Here is a 23860-nt window from a genome sequence, read left to right as displayed (position 1 = left end):
GAAGTGCACCCTCTTCTTTTGCCCCGCCTATTCCTTTCCTTTTCTCCCCACGCGGCTGAACTCCTACCTTTCCGTCCTTCCCCGTCAGTCCACAAGGAAGGGTACTCCTTGTTATCCCAGCCTGCTAGCTGAACTGAGAGACCAAACACACTCGGATAACAAGCAGTACTAACTACTATTATTCAGCACCAGAGGTGGGGAACAAGACACACACACACACACACACACACAGGGCTGCTCTTAAGCGACTCACTGCCTATCCACGAGAGAGACATTACATGCATCACTAATGGTCTAGCAAATGCCACAGAGAAAGGAGACAGAGAAAGGACAACAGAGAAAGGAGACCGAGAATTTAAGAGCAGGAATCGCAGGCAAAGCAGTCCAGAAGCTGCTTGGGCCACCGAGTTCCCATCTCAGCGTGCCTCAGTTAGTCTCGGCTCAGTCCCGATCCCAGCTTCCTGCGAATGGATGCCAGGCCAAGTAGAGAGGTCCCTGCCACTCACTTGGGAGACCTGGACTGAGTCCCTGGCTCCAAGGAATAGGCTTCTCAAATAAAATAAATCTTAAAAACTTTTTAAAAAATGGATAAATTCACTTTGGTGCAAAAAACTTTCAAAATTCTTGGACAATATTCTCATAATATGCAGTTTCCACGAACTTTTTGACGACCCCTCATGAAATACTATTTTCAGTTTCTCAAACATTTAGTTTACTTGATCAGAATTTGTTCTTTTTTTCTTCTTTATTGGCTTTAAACAAAATGATATTCTGACTCCTCAGGGTCAGACTGCCAGTCTAGGAATCACTAGTTTCCCCGACTCGCTGCTGCCTTTGCACAGGGAACCCTTCAGCCTCACTCCGGCATGAAACCAGAAACGTGACCTTTCTGGGCACAACACCACAATGGAATACCTGGCAGGCATTCCAGGTGTCACACTAAAGTGACTTACCAGGGAGGTGGCCCTGACAACCCCCTCTGAACTTCTCATTCTCTCCTAAAGCATAGCATTTCTACTTCTTGGCATCTTCGTGTCTGCCTCCCCAGCTGACTTTAAACACCGTGTCTTTTAGTTAACGGTACAGCCAACACTTAGCAAAGCAGGTACCAAGGTACTTTGTAATTTCCACACAGCTTTTGAAAGGAACCTGGCACGAACATTCACACTACTGCTGTTTTAGTTCAGAGTCTATCACAAAGTACATAGAAAGCTGTTATTTTTAAAACTACCTAGTCTTGGCCAGTGCCGCGGCTCACTAGGCTAATCATTCGCCTGTGGCACTGGCACCCCGGGGTTCTAGTCCCAGTCAGGGCACCGGATTCTGTCCCGGTTGCTCCTCTTCCAGTCCAGCTCTCTGCTGTGGCCCAGGAAGGCAGTGGAGGATGGCCCACGTGCTTGGGCCCTGCACCCGCATGGGAGACCAGGAAGAAGAACCTAGCTTTTGGCTTTGGATTGGCACAGTGCTCCGGCCGTAGCGGCCATTTGGGGGGTGAACCAACGGAATGAAGACCTTTCTCTCTGTCTAACTCTGACTGTCAAAAAAACAAAACAAAACAAAACAAAACAAAACACTACCTAGTCTTGATTTCTTTCCAGAGGTTATTATTGGAAAGAGGCTGAAAATCACTATTGTTATTATTGTATCAGGTGTTATTTACTGAATAACTGCCATATACTTGACATTCTTAGGGACTATTATATACTATTTCTAGTCTTAAAACCATCTTTAGGGCCAGTGTTGTGGCATAGTGGGTAAAGCCGCCACCTATGATGCCGGTATCCCATGCAAGACCTGGTTCGAGTCCTGGATGTTCCACTTCCAATCCGGCTCCCCGCTAATGTGCCTGGGAAAGCAACAGAGGATGGCCCAAGTCCTTGGGCCCCTGCACCCATGTGGGAGACCTGGAAGAAGCTCCTGCTCCTGGCTTCGGCCTGGCCCATACTGGACATTGCTGCCATTGGGGAGTAAACCAGTGAATGGAAATCTCTCTCTCTCTCTCTCTCTCTCTCTCTTTCTCTCTCTCCCCCCCCTCTCCATCTCCCTCTGTCCCTCTCTCCCCCCTTCTCTCCCTCTCTTTCTCCCCCTCCCTGCCTCTCTCTCTCCATCTCCCTCTCTCCATGTCTCTCCTTCTCCTTCTTTTGCTGTAGTGCTGACTTTCAAATAAATAAGTAAATCTTTTTAGAAACCACTATATCTGGAGTAGGATTGTAATTCCTTTTTTAAATGAGAGACCTTGGCTTACACAAGTCAAGTGATGCACCCAAGGTCACAGAACTTATCAGCTGTGGAAATGGGATCAGAGCCCAGGTGTACGTGACCCCAGAGTTCACATTACAGTATACTGCTTCCCAGTGTACACTGTAAATTGAAATGTTTCTACATGATAAACAGCATAAGCCAAAAAAAAAAAAAATAAAATAAAAGCTAGAAAAAGAAACATGGCAATGATATATATGTAGCCTGAAGTGGCAGGTCATCTAATAAAAAGATCTTGTTTATTAGCACAGGTCTATTACAACCATTCCATTGAACATATCAACGCAGCAGAGGTTTATAGACCTAAAGAGTGCATTATAACAAATTCCACCTCCATATTAAAACAACAACAGCAAACTGCTGCTTGGAAAAAAAAATCTTCAGCACAACTATTATATAACCCTTTATATAAAAAACTAAAGATTTAGGAGAAGCCAACAATAACAGTACATCCCTAAATTATAATCCCTTTTTATTTAAAATAAATTTAACACTGTGCTGCTGCCCAATTTAGATTACAATATTCTTGATAAGGTAACATATTTTTCATCAGCCTAAACTGAGCCGAAATACATTCATTTCCCTCATCCTTATCTTCCAAATGGTACATCCTATGATTGATTATCATCTTCCCTACCTCCTTCACTTCTTTATCGGTCATTGTTAAATGCTAGAAAGCCAGAAAGGAGTAAAAATACACTCTTAGTAGTTAACAAATAATATAATCATACAAACAGATATTGTGAAATAATTTTTAAAGACACACTTTCAAAGAAAACATAACACACAAACACAAAATAATGTTAAGAAAAATACACAAACTGAACACATAAACTGATGCTGATTCTTGCTGACATACCAATGCATGCATGTGCCTGTATATGTCCACATGGAACTGTGTACTGACAGAAAAAAGGAAACAAATGGTATGGAAAAAATAAATCAAATGTTATTTTCTGGTGGTAGGCATAGGACTGTTTCCTATTTATGCTTTTTCTGTTATCAATTTGCAATGAGTACCATTACTATAATCAGGGAAAAAAAAAAACGCCTCACAAAAGATAATGTATTCTTCCTGTTCTTGCAATAATTTTACGTGGCAGCACAACATTAAAATCTTAACAAATCTCGAGTGCACTGTGTACACAATGTGTAAACTTAATTTAAGATGCCACAAAAAGGAAGAGGCACTAAGAAACGAAAAAGATGCCTAGTGAACTACACTGCTTGGTTCAGTGCTTTATCATAATGTACAATATACACACTGATGTCAGAAATGTTAAATAAATATTTTAAAGTGCTCCTCAACCAATGACATATAGATGATTAACATCTGCCTAGTTAGGAAGTTTGGGGTTTTTGTTAAAATCGGATTTTATAGTTAAAATAGAGTAACTATCACCTTTAATGTCTGCAATTAATAGGTCTAAAATTATGTAAATCCTTATGAATACAACTTACACAGATATCACTTTACAACTTTCAAAGAACAATCTGACGACACCTAACTCAGTCACCATTCCTCTTCTTATTCACTTTACGGAACACACAGGGCTCTTAACAAGCATGTCGATGCTCCAATTCTTTAGAGTCCCAGTTTCATGCTGTTTGACTGACAAGGGACCAATAGGTATTCATGAAACTGATCTGTTGAACGTGCCTAAGATGGCATTAAGGCAAATACTTTTCTACCTTTTGTAAACAAATGATGAAATTGTAAATAACAATGAACTGACTTTCCAAGAATTCTCCGCAGTAGACCAGAGATGAACACATCTATGCATTTAAGTAAAATGAGAAAAAAGGTAGAAAGGGAATGATTAGAAAAGTGTACTCAGACTTGCACAGCCAAAAGAAGGTTGATTTGACTAAAAGCTCAAAAGGAACAAAACAAAATGGACAACTGTGGTACAATCTGTTAACTCTCTTACCTTCTGCACCAAATGCCCACCCTAGAGACTATTAGCAGTCAATGCTATCATGCCTCCTTTCTTAGTCCAAGAATTCCTGGTTTTTAGCTGGGTACGTCACCACCCAAAATCAATAAACATATGTCCCAGTCTCTCTTTGTACCTTAGTTATCAGAGATATAGGCAGAACTGATTTGTCAAAATCTCTAGGAAAAGAAGTCCTTAGAAGGCAGCTAGCTGGTGTTGTTCCTTGCCCCTCTTCTTCCCCCACCTCAATTCTGCCGCTGGAACTCAGAAGAAATGACCGGAGCCACTAGAAAAGTGAGAAGATCACAACCTGATTTGGTAAGGCAGGGAGCTGGAAGGACACGGAATCACACTTCCAGTTCAGGGAATCCTTCCAGCAACGCGGGATGCAGTGCCTCAGTTGAGGACGGAAGAATCTGGAAATCTGCATCTCAGAGTCACTCCCCCACTGACGCAGCAGAGAACTACTGGCACGGATGTTGCTCTGTGTGAGGATTTCTCTCGCCCTCTCCGAAAGCCTGCCAGTGCTCCAGTTTGCAGGGACACCAGAAGCGATGCTCACTCCATTCAAAGGAGTTCAGACACTGCCTCAAGGTCACAAGCACCAGAATAAGTTTGTGAACAGGATATTAAGGCACAGAGATGCCACAGAATTGGGACACTGCTGCTGTCACTTGGTGCCCATTCTCTTCCATGATGGACTCAGGACTGTGTCCTCGTTCTGATCAAATACAAAAACTCAATGCTCATTTTGCCAATGTTTTTATCTGTAGAGGTCTACTGGGTGCCACGTTGAGATTCTTTATCTAATTAATATATATATATATATATTTTTTTTTTTTTTTTGACAGGCAGAGTGGACAGTGAGAGAAAGAGACAGAGAGAAAGGTCTTCCTTTGCCGTTGGTTCACCCTCCAATGGCCGCTGCGGCTGGCGCACCGCGCTGATCCGAAGCCAGGAGCCAGGTGCTTATCCTGGTCTCCCATGGGGTGCAGGGCCCAAGCACTTGGGCCATCCTCCACTGCACTCCCTGGCCACAGCAGAGAGCTGGCCCGGCAGAGGGGCAACCGGGACAGAATCCGGTGCCCCGACTGGGACTAGAACCCAGTGTGCCGGCGCCACAGGGCGGAGGATTAGCCCATTGAGCCACGGTGCCGGCCTTATCCAGTTAATATTAAAACGCACATAAATCTTGGGTAGGTGGGCAATGTTAGTCTTTTAACAAGATTTCAAAATAAAAGTCTGGCTAGAACAAGACAAGAAACAGAAATCTTTTCAGAGTTCCCCATCTGAATTACCAAAGGCCTTTCATCTCTTGGAGTACAATCAATGCGATTTATGAGTTCTTGTTAAAGGTTGTGTAAAAAAAAAATCATCAGTTAAGTGCCATTTATCAACTGAATAGCCTGAGGAAAAATGCAGTTTGGCCTTGTTCCTAACTGGCCCAAATACAAGTCGGTGAAGTCGAGGCCACCGTGAATTATGGAGGAAGCGGTTTTCCTCAAGCATCAACGGAAACAGAAAAGGTCTCCACAGGGCGAAAAAGCAAACGTGGAAGGAACCACACGGAATCCAAAACCCAAAGAGGAGGAGGAATGTGTGCATGCTGGGGGAAGGGGCAGGAGCAGCAATGAGTGAGGAGGAGGAGGAGGAGGAGGAGGGCTTCAAAGACCTAAGTCAAAAAAAGTTTTAAAGAAGAAATCTACGTATCTGCTGTATGCATCAATCAATCAGTAAAGATAAATAAAAGCATTAAAGCCTGTAGTTCAGTCAGTTAGAGGATGCAGAGAAGTAAATGAATGGAGAGCAAAGCAGCTGGAGGACGGGGGCCTGGTTCAGGCAGCAGGGCTTGCACTTGTTCTGGGGACCCTACAGGAGACACAAGAGCTGCAGAGCTGAGCCCTGTTCCCTGCTCTTAAGGCGTGGAGGAAGAACACGTACTCTGTGTCTTGGAAACGGCACCTGTAGGGTGTCACGCCCCTATCAGGCACAAGGTAAACCGAGATGGACAACTGCAGCTGGACTGGAAGGCATTTTCCCCTCTTTCATGGCTTTGCTCATGCAGTTCTACCTTAAATCTCCTTCAACTTCCTACCATTACCAACCAATATACTGCACTACACACAGCCTTCAAGCCCTAGCTCAAATCCTATTGCCTCCTGGTTTCTGAGCTTTGAAAACTTTCCCAATCTCTTCCATTGTTGCTGGTTATTTCTTCTGGAGTCGATTTTAATAACTGAATTTCCCATAACCAGAGGTGCCTTGGCTCCTACCCACAGGACAGTGGCAAGTGACCCTCAGAGTCAGTGCCCACGAAGGTGCAGACCTTAACATTATGGTTTAAAAATACAAAGCAATGATATGGGAGACAGAATGGCCTTTCACCTATTTGAAATTTTCCCTCACAAATACAGCATAATAAGGCTTGTGTTCTTGCTGGGAAAGGGAGAAGAGGGAAAAACAAACAAAAAACCAGAAAAATAGAAAAGCAATCAGGAAAGGAAGGGGAGCCAACCCTGGGTGCACTGCCTGTCTTAAGGATGGGTGGGCGGGCGGGTCAGAAACACTCCAGTAAACCACAAGAACAAAAATTTGCTACTTAATCACTAAATCTACACGAGCAGGCCCCTGAAAATACTAAATTTGCCTAAACATTTTAGCCAAAAGTGTAAGTTATCAGAAGTGCAAGTGGCTTAATCTCCAAGTCTTTAAACAGTCTCTTCTAATGCAGCAATAAGGCACTAATCAGAGAAGGCATTCTCCAGAAATGACCTTGATCTCTGGTTTTGGAGGCTTACGCAGCAAGCTCACAGATTCAGGAAAAAAATATATATATAAAATTTAACACTCTGTTAACAAGGAGTCCAGACTCCCAACTTAAAATATATAAATGCATCTTTTGAATCCCACTTTGTAAGGCAATACAGTAAGAGATTACATTGTAAACACCACAAATATACCTACAAGGGTGATGTGGGAAAATCTCTTAATGTTAAAGAAACAGGTTTTTGTGGTAAAGCTTGTAGGCGAATCATCCTTGAACTCAAAAAGTGCTGTATCTCCAGCAAAAAAGAAGAGAGAGGAATGATATGCCCAGGCCTTGGAAGATAAGTGAAAAATCAGCTCTGATAATAACAAGGACACTGATGTCAAAGTGGATACAAAAACATTATTTCATGAACCATTATTATTAAAGAAATCTAAAATCTAAATTACTCCATATAACACAACTGTGCAAGTATACACACATGTAACACAACAGAGCTACTTCATAAGCATCATTGGGTGTTTATATATTCAAGCTGCCCAATAAACTTCAGAAGTAATCTCATTGGGAAAAAATCAGAGGCTGCCTTGGAGCTGAAGTCAACTCACACTCAGGCACACACAGTATTTGATTAAAAAAAAAAAAAAAAAGATTATTATTTATTTGAAAGTCAGAGAGAAAGGCAAGGACAGAGAGAGAGAGAGAGAGAGAGACCTTCCATATGCTGGTTCATTCCCCAAGTGGCCACAACAGCCAGGGCTGAGCCAGTCCGAAGCTATGAGTTTCATCTGGGTCTCCCATGTGGGTGGCAGGGGTCCAAGCACTTGGCCATCTCCCATTGCTTTTCCCAGGCCATTAGCAGGGAGCTGGATAGGAAATGCAGCATCTAGGGTACAAACCAGTGCCCACATGGGATGCTGGCATTGTGGCTTTACCTGCTATGCCACAACACAAGCCCCAAGATCCTTTTTTTTTTTTATAAAGAGTTCTTTGGGGCCGGCGCTGTGGCATAGCAGGTAAAGTCGCCGCCTGCAGTGCCACCATCCCATATGGGTGCCGGTTCAAGTCCTGGCTGCTCTGATCCGGCTCTCTGCTATGGCCTGGGAAAGCAGAAGACGGCCCAAGTCCTTGGGCCCCTACACTCATGTGGGAGACCCAGAAGAAGCTCCTGGCTCCTGGTTTCATATCGGTGCAGCTCCGGCTGTTACGGCCATCTGGGGAGTGAACCAGTGGATGAAGACCTCGCCCTCTCTATCTCCCTCCCTCTCTCTTTCTCTGCCTCTCCTTTTCTCTGGGTAACTCTGACGTTCAAATAAATAAATGACTCTTTAAAAAAAAAAAAAAAAAAAAAAAAAGGAGAGTTCTTTATCCTCCAGGATTTCCTGAACGTACTGCCGAATTCTGTTTTACGGAACTGTTAAGTCCCTCTTGAAATGGTTCTGCATTGCTCTGAGTTATTCCGACATCCCTGACGGGAATCTACTTCCAGATTCACATTCATCACTCAGTGGAAGCTTACTGTTCACCATAAGCCCTGACAGACACTCACAAATCACATGAGGCATCCTGCTACATCAGCCATGAGCACAGCTCACTGAAACCCAGATCGCTGGGAAGGACCAGCACGTGACAGTGACGGAGGCGCAGAAAGACACAATCTGCTGGTTCTGCTGGGTGCCAAGGTGTGGATCTGATTTTCCCGCCTCACAGCAGGAAAACATCAGCAGATGGGAAAGAATCATTCTCTAAACAACTTAACACTGACACCGGCACTGCACAAAACTCTCATCTAAAACACCACATTTCTGCTTCTGCAAGAGGGAGCTACTTACCTCTGCCTCGGCTGTCAGCTGCCTTTTCTTTGCCAACACTTGTTTTATGTCAATTTGACCTAATTGAAAGAAAAACAAACATGACTTTAAAGTTTATGAATACAGTTACTAGCAACACTATTTAAATTATGAAAGTGAAAAACAAGCAAGCAAATACAAAGATGACCATGTAAGCTATGGTACAACCACAAAACATGGTACGGCACTTGAAAACAAAGCATGGGCAATGTAAACAGCAGGACATTTATAAATAAGAACAAGTAGAAGGAACTTCCGAATGCACACACAGCACTTACAACTCTGTGAATCATGTGACACTGCAGATCTGATTCTGACAGTATGAAACTCAGACTCCCCAAACAGATTCTGCAACCGAACCAAGATCCTAGCCTAAACACTAAAAACAGAGAACTTTTAAGACTTAATTGTCATGATGGTAGAAATTGGGGTGGGTGTTTAGCCTAGTGGTTAAGACACATCCCACACTTGAGTACCTGAGTTCAATTCATGACTCCAGCTTCCTGCTAATGCAGACCCTAGGAGGCAGTGGTGATGGCTCCAGTGACTGGGTTCCTGCCACCCACATGGGAGGCGGACAGCACTCCCAACTCCAGCCCGGCCCCCAACCCAGTTGCAGCCACTGCAGATGTCTGGGGAGTGAACCAGAGAATGGAAGCTCTGTCAATTTGCCCATGTCTCTCTGCTTTTCAAGTAAGTAAGTAAACTTCTAACTTGTACAAATTCACAGAGGGAAAAAAAAAATAATGAAACTAGAACCCTAGCAGCTAAGTGAGAAATGTAAGAATTCTTGCCAAACCCTAGAAACCTTGAGCTCCCGGGCAGCAACACAGGGGATAATGTTTTCATAGAGCAGTGCAGTACTTCACCGGACAGTAAAGTCTACCATCTCACCCAAGTGCGAGTAAAACAGGATCTATAAAGCTAGAACCTCAGTGTGCACAGACAGAAATCACAACACAAGAGAACAGAAAGGAAACTGTATGTCTCTAAATGGCACTGTTCACAGAGGGAGCAAAAATGTCTAAGAACTCAGAACTCTCTCACTAGATTCTGCAACATAAATTCACATTATCTGTGTGATCTGAAAAGCCTCAAGAGGTAAATTAACTTTAAAGCAGACCAAGTTGTGTCCTGAGGGTAGAGGCAGGTGCAACCGTGATTCTTCCCTGTAAGATTACAAAGTCACCTAAAGCCTTAAAGAATTCTAACAGATAAAAATCCAAGAAAGAAACTGATGGTCAAAAATTGAGGAAACTAGGAGGCATAAGTGAGAAGCAGCAGCAACAAAAGGTGAGGGAGGCCCAGCTGGCACCAGGCCCTGGAGGAGGAAGCCCCCCAGCGGTATCCCACCTCTTCCCCTCCTGACAAGGGAGGCCCAGCTGGCACCAGGCCCTGGAGGAGGAAGCCCCCCAGCGGTATCCCACCTCTTCCCCTCTAGACAAGGGAGGCCCAGCTGGCACCAGGCCCTGGAGGAGGAAGCCCCCCAGCAGTATCCCACCTCTTTACCTCTAACAAGGGAGGCCCAGCTGGCACCAGGCCCTGGAGGAGGAAGCCCCCCAGCGGTATCCCACCTCTTCCCCTCTAGACAAGGGAGGCCCAGCTGGCACCAGGCCCTGGAGGAGGAAGCCCCCGAGCGGTATCCCACCTCTTCCCCTCTAGACAAGGGAGGCCCAGCTGGCACCAGGCCCTGGAGGAGGAAGCCCCCCAGCGGTATCCCACCTCTTCCCCTCTAGACAAGGGAGGGGCTCTGGGAAAAGGGCTGTGGGCTGCCTCCCTGGTGAGCAAGCAGCAGGTGACGGGATTGGTGACAGGCAACCTCTTGGCCATTGCCCCTACCATTCTGCATGGGAGGATCTGAACTGACACCAGGAAATATTAGGAAGAAGTGACATTCAATGTTATCTCTAAAAACACTTGTCATTTTACCAGCAATGTGAAAGAAAAATGATGGGAAGACAACACTGGCTAAGAATTTTCCAAATTTCCATGTTATATTTCAAGATGACTTCTTCAAGGCAGTCTTAGATACTGATAAAAATAAGTAAATAAACATTTATTTATTTGAAAGAGTTAGAGAGGTCTTCCATTCACTGGTTAACTCTCCAGATGACCAGGGTCAGGAGCCAGGAGCTTCATTCCAGACTCCCACGTGGGTGGCAGAGGTCAAGGCACCTGGCCCATCTTCCATTGCTTTTCCCAGGCCATTTGCAGGGAGCTGGACTCAAACCGGAACAGCCAGGACTCAAACCAGCGCCCATATGGGATGCCGGCATTGCAGGCAGCGGCTTTACCTGCTATGCCACAGCACCGGCCCCCCAAAATGGACTTTTGTAGTATGATGTGCTCAAAGCACTTAGCGTAGAAAAAGAGGTCAGCCATTTCCCGCTGAATGGAAAGCCCAAGATACTCTCTGGGATCAACAGACTAGGGAGGTATTGAGGAGATTCCCATTGTGACCATCAAAGGCTTCCTTCTGTTTCATGACCAGCCCCTCAACAGTGTACAGAGTAGAAGCTGTTTTCTAACCATCTTAGGTGGATGTAAGAGAAGTGCAAGGGAGCCCCTGGGGTTCTTCGATGGCCCTCTGTGGCTCCTGTCTCCCTGTGGGAGGTCCTTCACCGGAGCAGGATCCGAAGAATGTGGGGAGCAATCCGGACTAGACTAAGTTACTCGAATTAGGACTTATTCTATGCATCTGCTCTCCCACAATATGGCGCTGGGAGAGAAGTAAACAGCTTCCGCACAGCTGCCTCCAGTTCAACCAATTAACTGTAGGACTTGCTCCTGATTGGAGAGCAGCGTACTCGGCGTGTGGGCAGCCGAGTTGGGATTGGCAGAGAAGGACTATAAAGGAGGAGAGAAACGGCATGCATCGGGAACATCTATGGGGAACATCTAAGGGAACCCGTGCAGCCCCCGAAGAAAGCCAGCCGGCGGTGTGCCGCTCCCCTGCGGAAGTGGGGAATGCGGCCAGGGGGAACTGCCCTTCCACGGAGGTGGAAGGGATAGTAGCCAACCCGGGAAGAACCAGCAGCAAACCCGGGGAGGGCCGAGCAGACGAAAGAACAGCGCAGAGTCCTGTGTTGCTCCTCCACGAAGAGGGGGAGCGACATAATGGTGCCGTGACTCGGATAGGAAACCTAGGACGGATAGAAAACTTAGGAGGGAAGAAACGTGACTCGGATAGGAAACCTGACTCGGATAGGAAACTTAGGACGGATTAGGAAACCTAGAACGGATAGCAAACTTAGGAGGGAAGAAACGGGAAGAAACGGGAAGAATTGGGAAAATATCGGAGAGAGAAACTAGCAAACAGCCTAGGGAAATTACCGGAGAGAGAGACTAGCAAACAGCCTAGGGAAAAGCCGGACGAAAAGGGTGCCGGAAGAAGCTATTGAAAGCCTAGGCATAGACTCGGATACGGACTACGGGGGGAAGCTGGGAGGAATCTCTAAGGTCGAAAGCGAAAGTGAAAGCTAGAACAAACAGACTCGGACGCGGACTGTGGGGAGAGGCCAGGAGAAATGAGGGAGGAATATCGTTGGAGGAAAGCTTGGGGAAACATACCGGGTAGAGAAAAATGTTAGGGAAATTGAAGCCGCGGGGGGCAGGCCAAGGCGGAAACGAAAGCCACTTTGGGGTTCTCAAGTTAGCCCGGGAATAGGGGGCAAAAAGTTGAAACCAGAAGCTGAGACGCAAGCCAGGTTGGGATCCGTCTGATTAGCCCGGGGAGCAAAGGACGGGAAGCCAAATCGTGGGGCGGAGACGTACGCTGGGTTGAATTCGCCAGGCTAGCCCGGGGAACTTAGATTGAATCCTAGTGGCGGAGACGCAAGCTACGCTGTGTTACTCGCGGAAGCCGCCGCGTGCAGAGAGAGCACGGGGCGTGAATAGATAGGGAACGCTGGCGTAGGCCGTGGTTCAGACGCGAAAGGGTTAAGCGTGGAGACCGCGGAGCGCGCAAAGCCGAGCCGCGCAAAGCCGGGAAGCTGCGCAGATGAGAGAGGCGCGCGGGCTGAAGCGGCGCAGAGCCGGGAACCCGCCGGCGGGGCGAGGTGCCGGGAAGCTGCGGGGATAAGAGAAACAGAAGTTTAGAAGTAAAAGAAATAGGAATGTTGGCAGACAGAAGTAAAATGGGAGAAATAGAAATGCCCGGAGATAGAGAAATAGAGAAAAATAAGGCCTCCCCTCAACATGCCAATTAGGAGGCTTGGATTCGGTCTGCCTGATTTAAGGCGGTAAGCGCCAGCAAAGCTCGACCAGAGTATGAGCTGCAGGTCACCGAAGATAGGCACAAACCAACACTAATAAGTCTCCCCCACAATACGGCAATGAGAAGGCTTGGATTCGGTTTGCCTGATAGGTTTTGTAAACACCTGCAGGCAGTTCTAGCAGAGCAGAGTATGCGCTGCAGGGCACCGAACACAGGCACGCATCAGCGCCTAAAAACCTCCTCACAACATGGCGAAGAGAGGACCCGGATTCGGTTTGCCTGATGGATAGGACTTGTAAGAGCCTGTGGCAACTCTAGTGTGTGCCGCGGGACACCGAAGACAGGCGCGTATCAACGCTAAAAAATAAAAAGAAAGGGGGATCTGTGGGGAGCAATCCGGACTAGACTAAGTTACTCGAATTAGGACTTATTCTATGCATCTGCTCTCCCACAATATGGCGCTGGGAGAGAAGTAAACAGCTTCCGCACAGCTGCCTCCAGTTCAACCAATTAACTGTAGGACTTGCTCCTGATTGGAGAGCAGCGTACTCGGCGTGTGGGCAGCCGAGTTGGGATTGGCAGAGAAGGACTATAAAGGAGGAGAGAAACGGCATGCATCGGGAACATCTATGGGGAACATCTAAGGGAACCCGTGCAGCCCCCGAAGAAAGCCAGCCGGCGGTGTGCCGCTCCCCTGCGGAAGTGGGGAATGCGGCCAGGGGGAACTGCCCTTCCACGGAGGTGGAAGGGATAGTAGCCAACCCGGGAAGAACCAGCAGCAAACCCGGGGAGGGCCGAGCAGACGAAAGAACAGCGCAGAGTCCTGTGTCGTTCCTCCACGAAGAGGGGGAGCGACAGAAGAAGACCTCTTTTCTCAAGCATATAAAGATCTAGAACAAGAACTAGCAAAGCAAAAGTGATTCAAGTAATAGCTGAAAGATGGCAGGCAGCAAGTCTTTCCTGGGAGGAATTAGGAAACTCAAAGGAATACAGTGAAGAAAGGTAACCAGGACACAGTGTCCTGTGGTACAATGACAACTATTGTTTGGTATGTTTGCTTGCCTTTAATCACACGTGGCTTCCTCAACACGTGGAACAGTAAAGATCATGTCAAAGGACAGCAATCTACAAGTTGTTCTCATCCCCGGGAGTGCAGAGACATAGGTGAGCTCCTGAACAATGAGTTGGGTCTACAACAATGATTGTAAAATTTTTCTAACTGGAACCCAGAGAAAGAAATAAAGATTACATCACAATCCAATATATATAATCCATTGTGCATATATGAGTACACACATATACTGGGTACTACAAGACACTGATCTTATATTGCTTGTGATATTTTCTATTTTTAATTTTTTAAATATTGGCTACAACCAGTTTGGAGAATACTATTCCTTACCATTTTATACCAACACTCACCACCTGCAAATAATAGCATTAACAGAATTAGCAGTCACATGGAATAAATCAACAATTTACAGGGGAAAAGAAAGCTAACGGTCTCACATCTGAAAAACTAAAGGCAACTGAATTATCAATTATTAAAGCAAGAATGTTTAACTTGTTGGGGCTGGCACTGTAGCACAGTGGGTTAAGCTGCCACCTGTGCTAGCAGCACCCTGCATGAGCAGCAGTTCAAGTCCTGGCTGCTCCACTTCCGTTCCGGCTCCCTGCTAATGCATCTAGGTACGCAGCAAATGCTTGGGCCCCTGCCACCTATGCAGGAGACTCAGATGGAGTTCCAGTCTGCTGGCTTTGGCCTGGCCCTGTCCCAGCCAATGTGGCCAGTTGGGGAGTGAACTAGCAGATGGAAGATCTTTCTCCCTCTCTCATTCCCTCTGTTATTCTGCCTTTCAAATTAAAAAAATTTTTTTAAGAATATTTAATATGTAAAAGAAAAGAAAACTTGAAAACATAAATAATAAGAAACTAAATGACAAAGCAGGTCTGTCTGAGAAAAAACCAAGAGTCCTCTAAATGTTGCATAAAAACTGAAATTTCAAACTAAACAGATTAACACATCTGAAGAGAGTAGAAGTAAATGAGAATATAGATCAAAATTAAGTACCCAAAATATACTTTAGAGAAGCAGTGATGGAAAATATTGAAGACATTAAATGAGCTCCTACCAGTCAACTGGAGATGGGAGCCACCCAGGGCTGCCCTGGAGACGGATGGCAACAGACTCAGAAAAGACATTCTGACTTGCAATTTCTGCAGACTGTATCTGGGGAAGTCATTACATTGTACATCTTATGATCATGAAAATATAATAGCTCAAAAGATAGAGAACAAGCTATATACATGTCAATGTCAAGAATAAGGAAAAATGCTGTAACTCAACAATGAAAGGTTGAAAAGAATGCCAAAAAATTTTAAGTTCATCAGTTTTATAATATCTGAAGCAAACAGAAGCTGTTACAAAGAAAACAGAATAAGATATAAATAAATGGAAAAACATCCCACATTCATGGCCTGGAAGATTTAGTATTGTTAAGGTGGCAGTAGTTTTCCAATTTCAAAGCTATTCTCATCAAAATCTAAGCTGACTTCTTTGCAGAAATTGATGACATGCTTATCCTAAAAATTATATGTAAATTTAAGGGACATAAAATAGCCAGAAATATCTAGAAAAATAAAAAAAAAGAAGAATCATACATCTCATTTTAAAGACAAACATATGGGCCCTGGCATTGTGGTGCAGTGGGCAAAAGCTGCTGCCTGCAGTGCCAGCATCCCATATGGGCACTGGTTTGAGTCCCAGCTGCTCCACTTCTGATCCAGCTCTCTGCTGTGGCCTGAGAAAGCAGAAGATGGCCCAATTCCCTGGGCCCGTGCACCCACGCAGGAGACCCGGAAGAAGCTCCTGGCTCCTGGCTTCAAATCAGCGCAGCTCCAGCTGTTGCGGCCATCAGGGGAGTGAATCAGTGGATCAAAGACTTCTCTGTCTCTCCTCTGTGTAACTCTAACTTTCAAATAAATAAATCTTTAAAAAAAATAAAGATAGATGCATGGCTCAATGGAATAGAATTTAGAGTCCAGAAATAAAAATGCCACTAATAAACAACTGATTTTTAATACTGCACCCAAGAGGATTATGGAAGGAACAGTCCTTCAACAAACAGTGCTGGGCCAGTAAGAGAGCCACATTCAGAAGAATGATGTGGGCCCACCATACACAGAAACTACCTCAGAAAAGACCCGGTTCCTAAAAACCTGTGTGTTTTACGTCAAACCACACGTTGCATATCCTTTTCCAAAATGCTTGGGATCAAAAGTGTTTCAGAATTCAGAGTTCTTCCTATTTTAGAATAGTAGTTAACATTCAATCTATAAAACTCTTGGAAGAAAACAGAAGCATACATCTTTGAGGCCTAAACCAGCCAACAGCCTCTGAGGTAAAATGCCCAAACATAATAAAGAAAAAAAATAAAAAACTGGATTCCATCAAAATTTAAAAGTCACTTTGGTCTTGCAAAGCACACCATCAAGAAAGTTAAAAGTCAATCCGCAGAATAGGAAAAAACATTTGCAAATCTGGTTAGAGACTTGTATCCAGAATGTATATAAAGAACTCTTATAACTTAACAATGGCAAAGTATCCAAATTGATGCTTTCTCTTAAAAATATCTGCAGGCTAAGTATCCCCAATCCAAAAATCCAAAAGTTCAAACACTGAAATCTGAAATTTTCCAGGTCCTGACATACCTACCACACGTGAGAAATTTCACACCTGACCTCATGATAGGTCACAGCCAAAATGCAGAATTATTAAATACCCTGTGTAAAATTACATTCAGGTACGGCCGGCGCCGTGGCTCAATAGGCTAATCCTCCACCTTGCGGCGCCGGCACACCGGGTTCTAGTCCCGGTCGGGGCGCCGGATTCTGTCCCGGTCGCCCCTCTTCCAGGCCAGCTCTCTGCTATGGCCAGGGAGTGCAGTGGAGGATGGCCCAGGTGCTTGGGCCCTGCACCCCATGGGAGACCAGGAAAAGCACCTGGCTCCTGGCTCCTGCCATCGGATCAGCGCGGTGCGCCGGCTGCAGCGGCGGCCATTGGAGGGTGAACCAACGGCAAAAGGAAGACCTTTCTCTCTCTGTCTCTCTCACTGTCCACTCTGCCTGTCAAAAAAAAAAAAAAAAAAAAAAAAAAAAAAAAAAATTACATTCAGGTTGGCAAGCGCCATGGCTCACTAGGCTAATCCTTTGCCTGCAGCACCAGTACCCTGGGTTCTAGTCCCGGTTGAGGCACCGGTTCTGTCCCAGTTGCTCTTCTTCCAGTCCAGCTCTCTGCTGTGGCCCGGGAAGGCAGTGGAGGATGGCCCAAGTGATAGGGCCCTGCACCTGCAAGGGAGACCAGGAGGAAGCAACTGGTTCCTGGCTTTGGATCGGCACAGTGCACTGGCCGTAGCGGCCATTTTGGGGGTGAACCAATGGAAGGAAGACCTTTCTCTATCTCTCTCTCTCTCACTGTCTAACTCTGCCTGTCAAATTAAAAAAAAAAAAAAATTACATTCAGGCTATGTATGTAAGACACACGTGAAATGTAAGTGAATTTCATGCTTGGACTTGGGTCCCCAATGCAAGATATGTAATGTACATGTAATGTATATGTAAATGTCCCCAAATCCAAAATTATTTTAAATTTCCAAAATCTGAAACACTTCTAGTGCTATGCACTTCAGATAAGGGATACTGAATCCGTACAAATTTGCTAATTGCCACGTGAAAAGATGCTTGCCATCACTGGCCATCAAAAACATGCAAACCAAACCCACAGTAAGATATTACTTCATGCCCACCAGGAAGGACAGTACATGGTGGGTAGAATGTGACGAAATTACAACCATCTCACACTGATGGGAGCACTGTAAAATGGTACAGTGCTTTGGAAAACAGTCTGGAAGTTCCTCAAAAGATTAAGCACAGAGTTACCACATGACCAGCAATTCCCTTCTAGAGCTGCACACGAGAGAGAAAACATGCCCAACCCAAAAACCTGTACATGAAGGATTACAGCAGCATTCTGCCTCATAACACAAAGTAGAAACAATTAAAATATCCATCAACAGATAAGCAGATTAATAAAATATAATCCACTCATATAATGGAGTATTATCAACAATAAAAGGCAAAAAACACTGATACATGCTATAACATGGATGAAACTGGAAGTACTTTTGCTAAGTGGAAAATGCCACTCGTGAAAGATGACATACATGTTGTATGAGTCCATTCACACGGGCTGTCCAGAGTAGAAACTTGACAGCCGGAAAGCTGGTGGTTGCGTGGAGAATGGGGGCGTACCGGGGGATGGTGACAAAAAGGAAGTAACTGCTCGTGGGCACAGAGATTTCAGGGAGGGCAGATGATGAAAATTCTCTAAAATTCATTACATTCTAATTTCCCTGTTCTGCAGGCTTTCTTTCTTTATAATAAATCACAGTAATGTAGTTTCTTGATGTTCAACTATACTAATAGGTATTAATCTGATTTGAAAATATTTTTCATATTTGTAAAGAAAGAAATTTTAAAGTATTAAATGTTTTTATAAGAAGCTGTTACCCTGTATAACATATACACTGTATACTATAACTTATTGCTGTCATAGATTCATAATTTCTTATTTTCATATTATATCACAGTATTATTATAATTTAAGTCTCAGCAGCTGGACTAATTTTATCTGCCCTTCCATTCTGAATGCTGTTTGCCACTTTTTTTTTTGAAATTAACTTATTTTGAAACAGTGAGAGAGAGAGAGAAGGGGGAGAGATACACACAGAGAGACAGAGGCAGAAAGAGAGAGAGCTTCCATCCACTGGTTCAGTCCCAGATGGCCCACAACAGCCAGCACTGGGCTAGGTTGGGAAGGAGGCTGGAAGGCCTATCATGAAAAGCCTGCATATCTCAATAAGGACTTTGAGAAAGCAAAAAATGTTAAGGAGAAAAACAACTGATTTGATACTGGAGGGTAGAAAAGATCACATAAATGCAGTAAATCCAAACAAGAAACGATGCTGTCCAAAAACAAAACTATAGCAATGAGAATGGTTAACAAAAAACGGCTTTTGAAAATATTCACAAATTGGTTAACTGATTAGGTAAGAAAGTGAGTCTATTTTTCTTTAATTTAAGAATATTGTTTTGTTTAGTCCCATGACTAAATGTTTCCATAAATAAGTTACACGTTTTATAAATCAATGTGAATAGAAGCGTCCTCTATTCAACAAATTCAACACCATGGGGCGCACAGGGAAGGGGACCTTGTGGAAGCCCAGTCTTCACTACTCGTGCACCACTTCCACATGTTGTTTTTTTTTTTGTTTTGTTTTGTTTTGTTTTGTTTTGACAGGCAGAGTGAACAGTGAGAGAAAGAGACAGAGAGAAAGGTCTTCCTTTTGCCGTTGCTTCACCCTCCAATGGCCGCCACGGCCGGCGCACTGCGGCCGGCGCACTGTGCTGATCCGATGGCAGGAGCCAGGTACTTATCCTGGTCTCCCATGGGGTGCAGGGCCCAAGCACCTGGGCCATCCTCCACTGCACTCCCGGGCCACAGCAGAGAGCTGGCCTGGAAGAGGGGCGACCGGGACAGAATCCGGCGCCCTGACCGGGACTAGAACCCCGTGTGCCGGCGCCGCAAGGCGGAGGATTAGCCTAGTGAGCCGTGGCGCCGGCTCACTTCCACATGTTACATGCCAAACATCCCACTACAGGAAGGCTGTGAGAGGAGGGCTGGAAAGAGTCTCAGCTCATACTCGAAGTTCATTTTCCTTCACCTTAAAAATTATTCTTCATACAGTATTCAAGGGAGAAAAAAATGTCACTTTCTTGCTGTCCAAAAACTTAAAAGTTAAATACCGTAAAAGCCAAAATAATCATACCTAAAAGCAAACACCCAATTATTAAAAAAAAAAACACTACAGATAAAATACAAAAATCTACATATCAACCCCTTAAATCAATTCAAGGCTTCTAGATTTCTAAAGCACTGACCCTGGAATACTGGTGAGGCAGGCCTGAGGGTCATTCAACTTCTGAAACACTGCCTGGTTCTACTATACCACTCACTAGTGGTAACACTAAAAGTCAACTCCTTTTTTCCTTGAAAATTTCATTTTATGTACTTGAGACCTAGGAGAAAGCCCCTCTTACCAGTTAGTTTACTTGCCAAATACCTACAACAGCTGGTCTGAAAGTGGGAGCTGGGAACTCAACCCAAGTCCCCACATGGGGTGGCAGGAACCCAATTACGTGAGCCATCACCACAGCTCCACTGGCAGGAAACTGGAGCTGGAGCCGGAGCCGGAGCCGGAGCCAGGTACGGAAACCAGGCACTCTGATACAGGACACAGCTGCTATGCCAAATGCCCACAACATTTTCTAAGTGAAACTTAAAACAATCTAACAACAAATCCTTATAGAAAGCCTCACAAGATTTCATTTATTCCTAACTCTGATTTCCAAGAAATCAAGCCTGCAACATTTACATCCTAACACTTGTAAAGCCTGCTACATTTAATGGAAGTGTTTAAAATTTATTCCTTGAAATGTCAAAAAAAATCTCACTTTATAAGTTTTAATGAAGCTCTTACCCAAATTATTGCATATTTCACTGCCTTAAAAAAAAAGACATGTCATACACACATAATCCCTAGGACAAACAACAGTGATCATTCACTGTTCTGTGCTGTTATTAAGTCAGCTTTGGGAAAAACTGAAACATGCTGAGCAAGCAGGCCTACACTTATCAGCCCCAGGCGTTACGTCTTTTTACTTAGGCTGCTGCTTCACTGTTTTTACAAAATCTGCTCCCCGTAACAATTCTGTATGTCCGTCACCAGGCCAAATATACCACCAAAGCTACCCAGAATGTAAGACAAACCACCAAGCTCATTCAATTGGTAACTCACGTAATTATGCAATTTATATATTCATTCATTCACTGAAATCCTCTGAAGACCCAATATATGCAGGGCACTAGGTTTGCATCCCAAGCCCTTCCTTTGTAGGGTGGAGAGCCCGTTTTTCTGCCAGGGCTATGTGGATATTTATAACATCATTTGCAGGCCCTACAAAATTATCAACTTAAAAAATCAGCCTGCCATAGATTTACTGAATTTTGAGTCATGCCTACAGTTGTCTTGTTAGGGTCAGACCAACTGATTTCATGAGTTTTTATTTTTTTTTTAATTTTTTAATTTTTTTTTTTATTTTTAGAGAGGAGCTGAGAGAGAGAGGGAGAGGAGAGAGGGGAGCAAGAGAGAAGCCAAGAGATAGCAGAGGGACCGCAAGAGAGAGCGAGCGAGCGAGAGTGTTTTTTTGTTTTTGCTTTTGTTTTTGACAGGCAGAGTGGACAGTGAGAGACAGACAGAGAGAAAGGTCTTCCTTTGCCGTTGGTTCACCCTCCAATGGCCGCCGCGGCCGGCGCGCTGCAGCCAGCGCACTGCGCTGATCCGAAACCAGGAGCCAGGTGCTTCTCCTGGTCTCCCATGGGGTGCAGGGCCCAAGTACTTGGGCCATCCTCCACTGTACTCCCGGGCCACAGCAGAGAGCTGGCCTGGAAGAGGGGCAACCGGGACAGAATCCGGCACCCTGACCAGGACTAGAATCTGGGGTGCCAGCACCGCAGGCGGAGGATTAGCATAGTGAGCCGCGGCACCGGCTGATTTCATGAGTTTTATTCAGCCCATGGGCCAGGCATTCCTCACCCATGGTAGAGTCTCAGGAGAAACAGGCAAACAGAAAATTACAACACTGTAATACCACAGATCTGTGGTAGCACAGGGAAAGAGTGGAGGGACCTTTTGCAGAGTGAAGTCAGTATTTGAGCTGAGTCTCAAACGACGGCAATCATGATGAACAAATGCTAAGAAGACTATTCTCAGTAAAAGAAACAGCAAGAAAGACTTCTGGGCATTCTGAGATTTGATTCTGAGTCAAATGCCTGTAATACTGCACTTACTAGTACTATCCAATGGGAATATGCGAGTCACACATGTAATTTTACATTTTCTAGGAACTACGGTAAAAAATAAAAATAGGAACAAGAGCTTGGCCCAGCAGATAAGACGCCATGTCCCACAGTGCAGCACCTGGGTTCAGTTCCCAGCTCTGCTCCCAACTGCAGCTTCCTGCTGATGCAGACCCTGGGAGGCAGCAGTGATGGCCCAAGTAACTGGGTTCCTGCCTCCCGTGTGGGAGGCCTGGATTGAGTTTCCAGCTCCCAGCTCAGGTCCTAGCCCCGCTCAAATTTTTTAAGAAGTACAAAGAAACAAGTACACAAATGAAATCTTTAAAATCTGATGTGTATGTTACAAGGACAGTATATTTCTACTCAGACTACTCACATTCCAAGTGTCTAAGCAGATGGCAACAAATAATCTACTTCTAGCAGCTCCCATACTGAACAATGTAGTACTAGATCAAAAGCCATGAAATCGTTTCTACAATGGGTCATACAGTGAGTATTTTAGGCCAGACAGTCCATAGCCAAATAACTACTCAACCATACTGTTGTGGTGTGTGATGTAGGGCAACAAAGGCCAACAGAAACAGGTGAACACAGGTTGTGCTTGCCAACTCTGTTCTACATGGTGAAGCTTACTGTATGTAAATCTGGCAGGCAAATAAACAAGTGTGTACACATCGTTTTTTATAACATAACACAGTTATAGTGAACACCCTCAAATATTCTACCAACAAGGGCACGTGTTTCACTGCCCTTCCTAGAAATTGATTTAAGAATGGGGAGAGGGACCAGCGCTGTGGTGGAGCAGGTAAAGCCGCCACTTGCAGTGCCAGCATCCCATATGGGCACCGGTTCTAGTCCTGGCTGTTCCACTTCCAATCCAGCTCTCTGCTATGGCCTGGGAAAGCAGTAGAAGATGGCCCAAGTCCTTGGGCCATGCACCTGCATCAGAGACACAGAAGAAGCTCCTGGCTCCTGGCTCCTGGCTCCGGATCTGCACAGCTCGGGCCGTTGTGGCCAACTGGGGAATGAACCAGTGGATGGAAGACCTTCTTTCTCTTCTTTCTCTCTCTCTCTCTCTCTCTCTCTCTCTCTCTGCCTCTTCTTCTCTGTGTAACTCTTTCAAATAAATAAATCTAAAGAAAAAGAATGAGAAGTGGGGTCAGCATGATGGTGCAACACAGGCATCCCAAATAGGAATGCTGGTTCAAGTCCCAGCTGCTCCACTTCCAATCCAGCTTCCTGCTAGTGTGCATAGGAAGGCACAGGAAGGCAGCCTGAGTACTTCGGCCACTGCCAGCCATGTGGGAGATGTAGATGGAGTTCCTGGTTTCAGCCTGGCCCAGATCCAGCTGTCACGGCCATTCAGGGAGTGAACCAGTAGATGGAGAAGATCTCAATCTCAGTACCTCTCTCACTCCCCTTGTCTTTCAAATAACTACATTTTTTTCTAAAGGCAAAGGAAAACATAATTTAGGAAAAAAAACAAAAGAAGAATAGGCAGAAGTATCAGAGCATGAGCAATACACAGATGACCCATCACACTTATTCACTAAGAAGAATTTAAAGAGAGCCTTTTCAGAAATGTGTGCACACTGGGGCCGGCGCCATGGCTCACTTGGTTAATCCTCCGCCTGCAGCGTCGGTATCCCATATGGGCACCAGGTTCTAGTCCTGGCTGCTCTTCTTCCAGTTCAGCTCTCTGCTGTGACCCGGGAAGGCAGTGGAGGATGGCCCAAGTGCTTGGGCCCTGCACCCGCATCGGAGACCAGGAAGAAGAACCTGGCTCCTGGCTGTGGATCAGTGCAGTGCCGGCCGTGGCGGCCATTTGGGGGGTGAACCAATGGGAGGAAGACC

The 23860-nt window shown here is 45.2% G+C and overlaps 1 protein-coding gene across 4 annotated transcripts in view; it reads right to left on the bottom strand.

Annotated features, from left to right (window-relative positions):
* SOAT1 (sterol O-acyltransferase 1) overlaps positions 1-23860 on the bottom strand; it is a 67867-nt gene that overhangs the window by 21743 nt on the left and 22264 nt on the right. For 3 of the 4 annotated variants that reach the window (XM_070077205.2, XM_089299453.1, XM_070077206.2), the window contains one exon: positions 8796-8854. In XM_070077205.2, coding sequence (XP_069933306.1) covers positions 8796-8854 — 59 coding nt within the window. Of the gene's footprint in view, positions 1-4506; positions 4642-8795; positions 8855-23860 lie in introns of those variants that run through there. The other variant, XM_051858250.3, reaches the window with a different exon arrangement.

Source organism: Oryctolagus cuniculus, chromosome 7, assembly GCF_051225735.1.
Source record: "Oryctolagus cuniculus isolate XC-2025 breed Fujian yellow rabbit chromosome 7, ASM5122573v1, whole genome shotgun sequence".
NCBI lineage: Eukaryota > Metazoa > Chordata > Mammalia > Lagomorpha > Leporidae > Oryctolagus > Oryctolagus cuniculus.
This window is presented reverse-complemented; position numbering and strand designations above follow the sequence as displayed.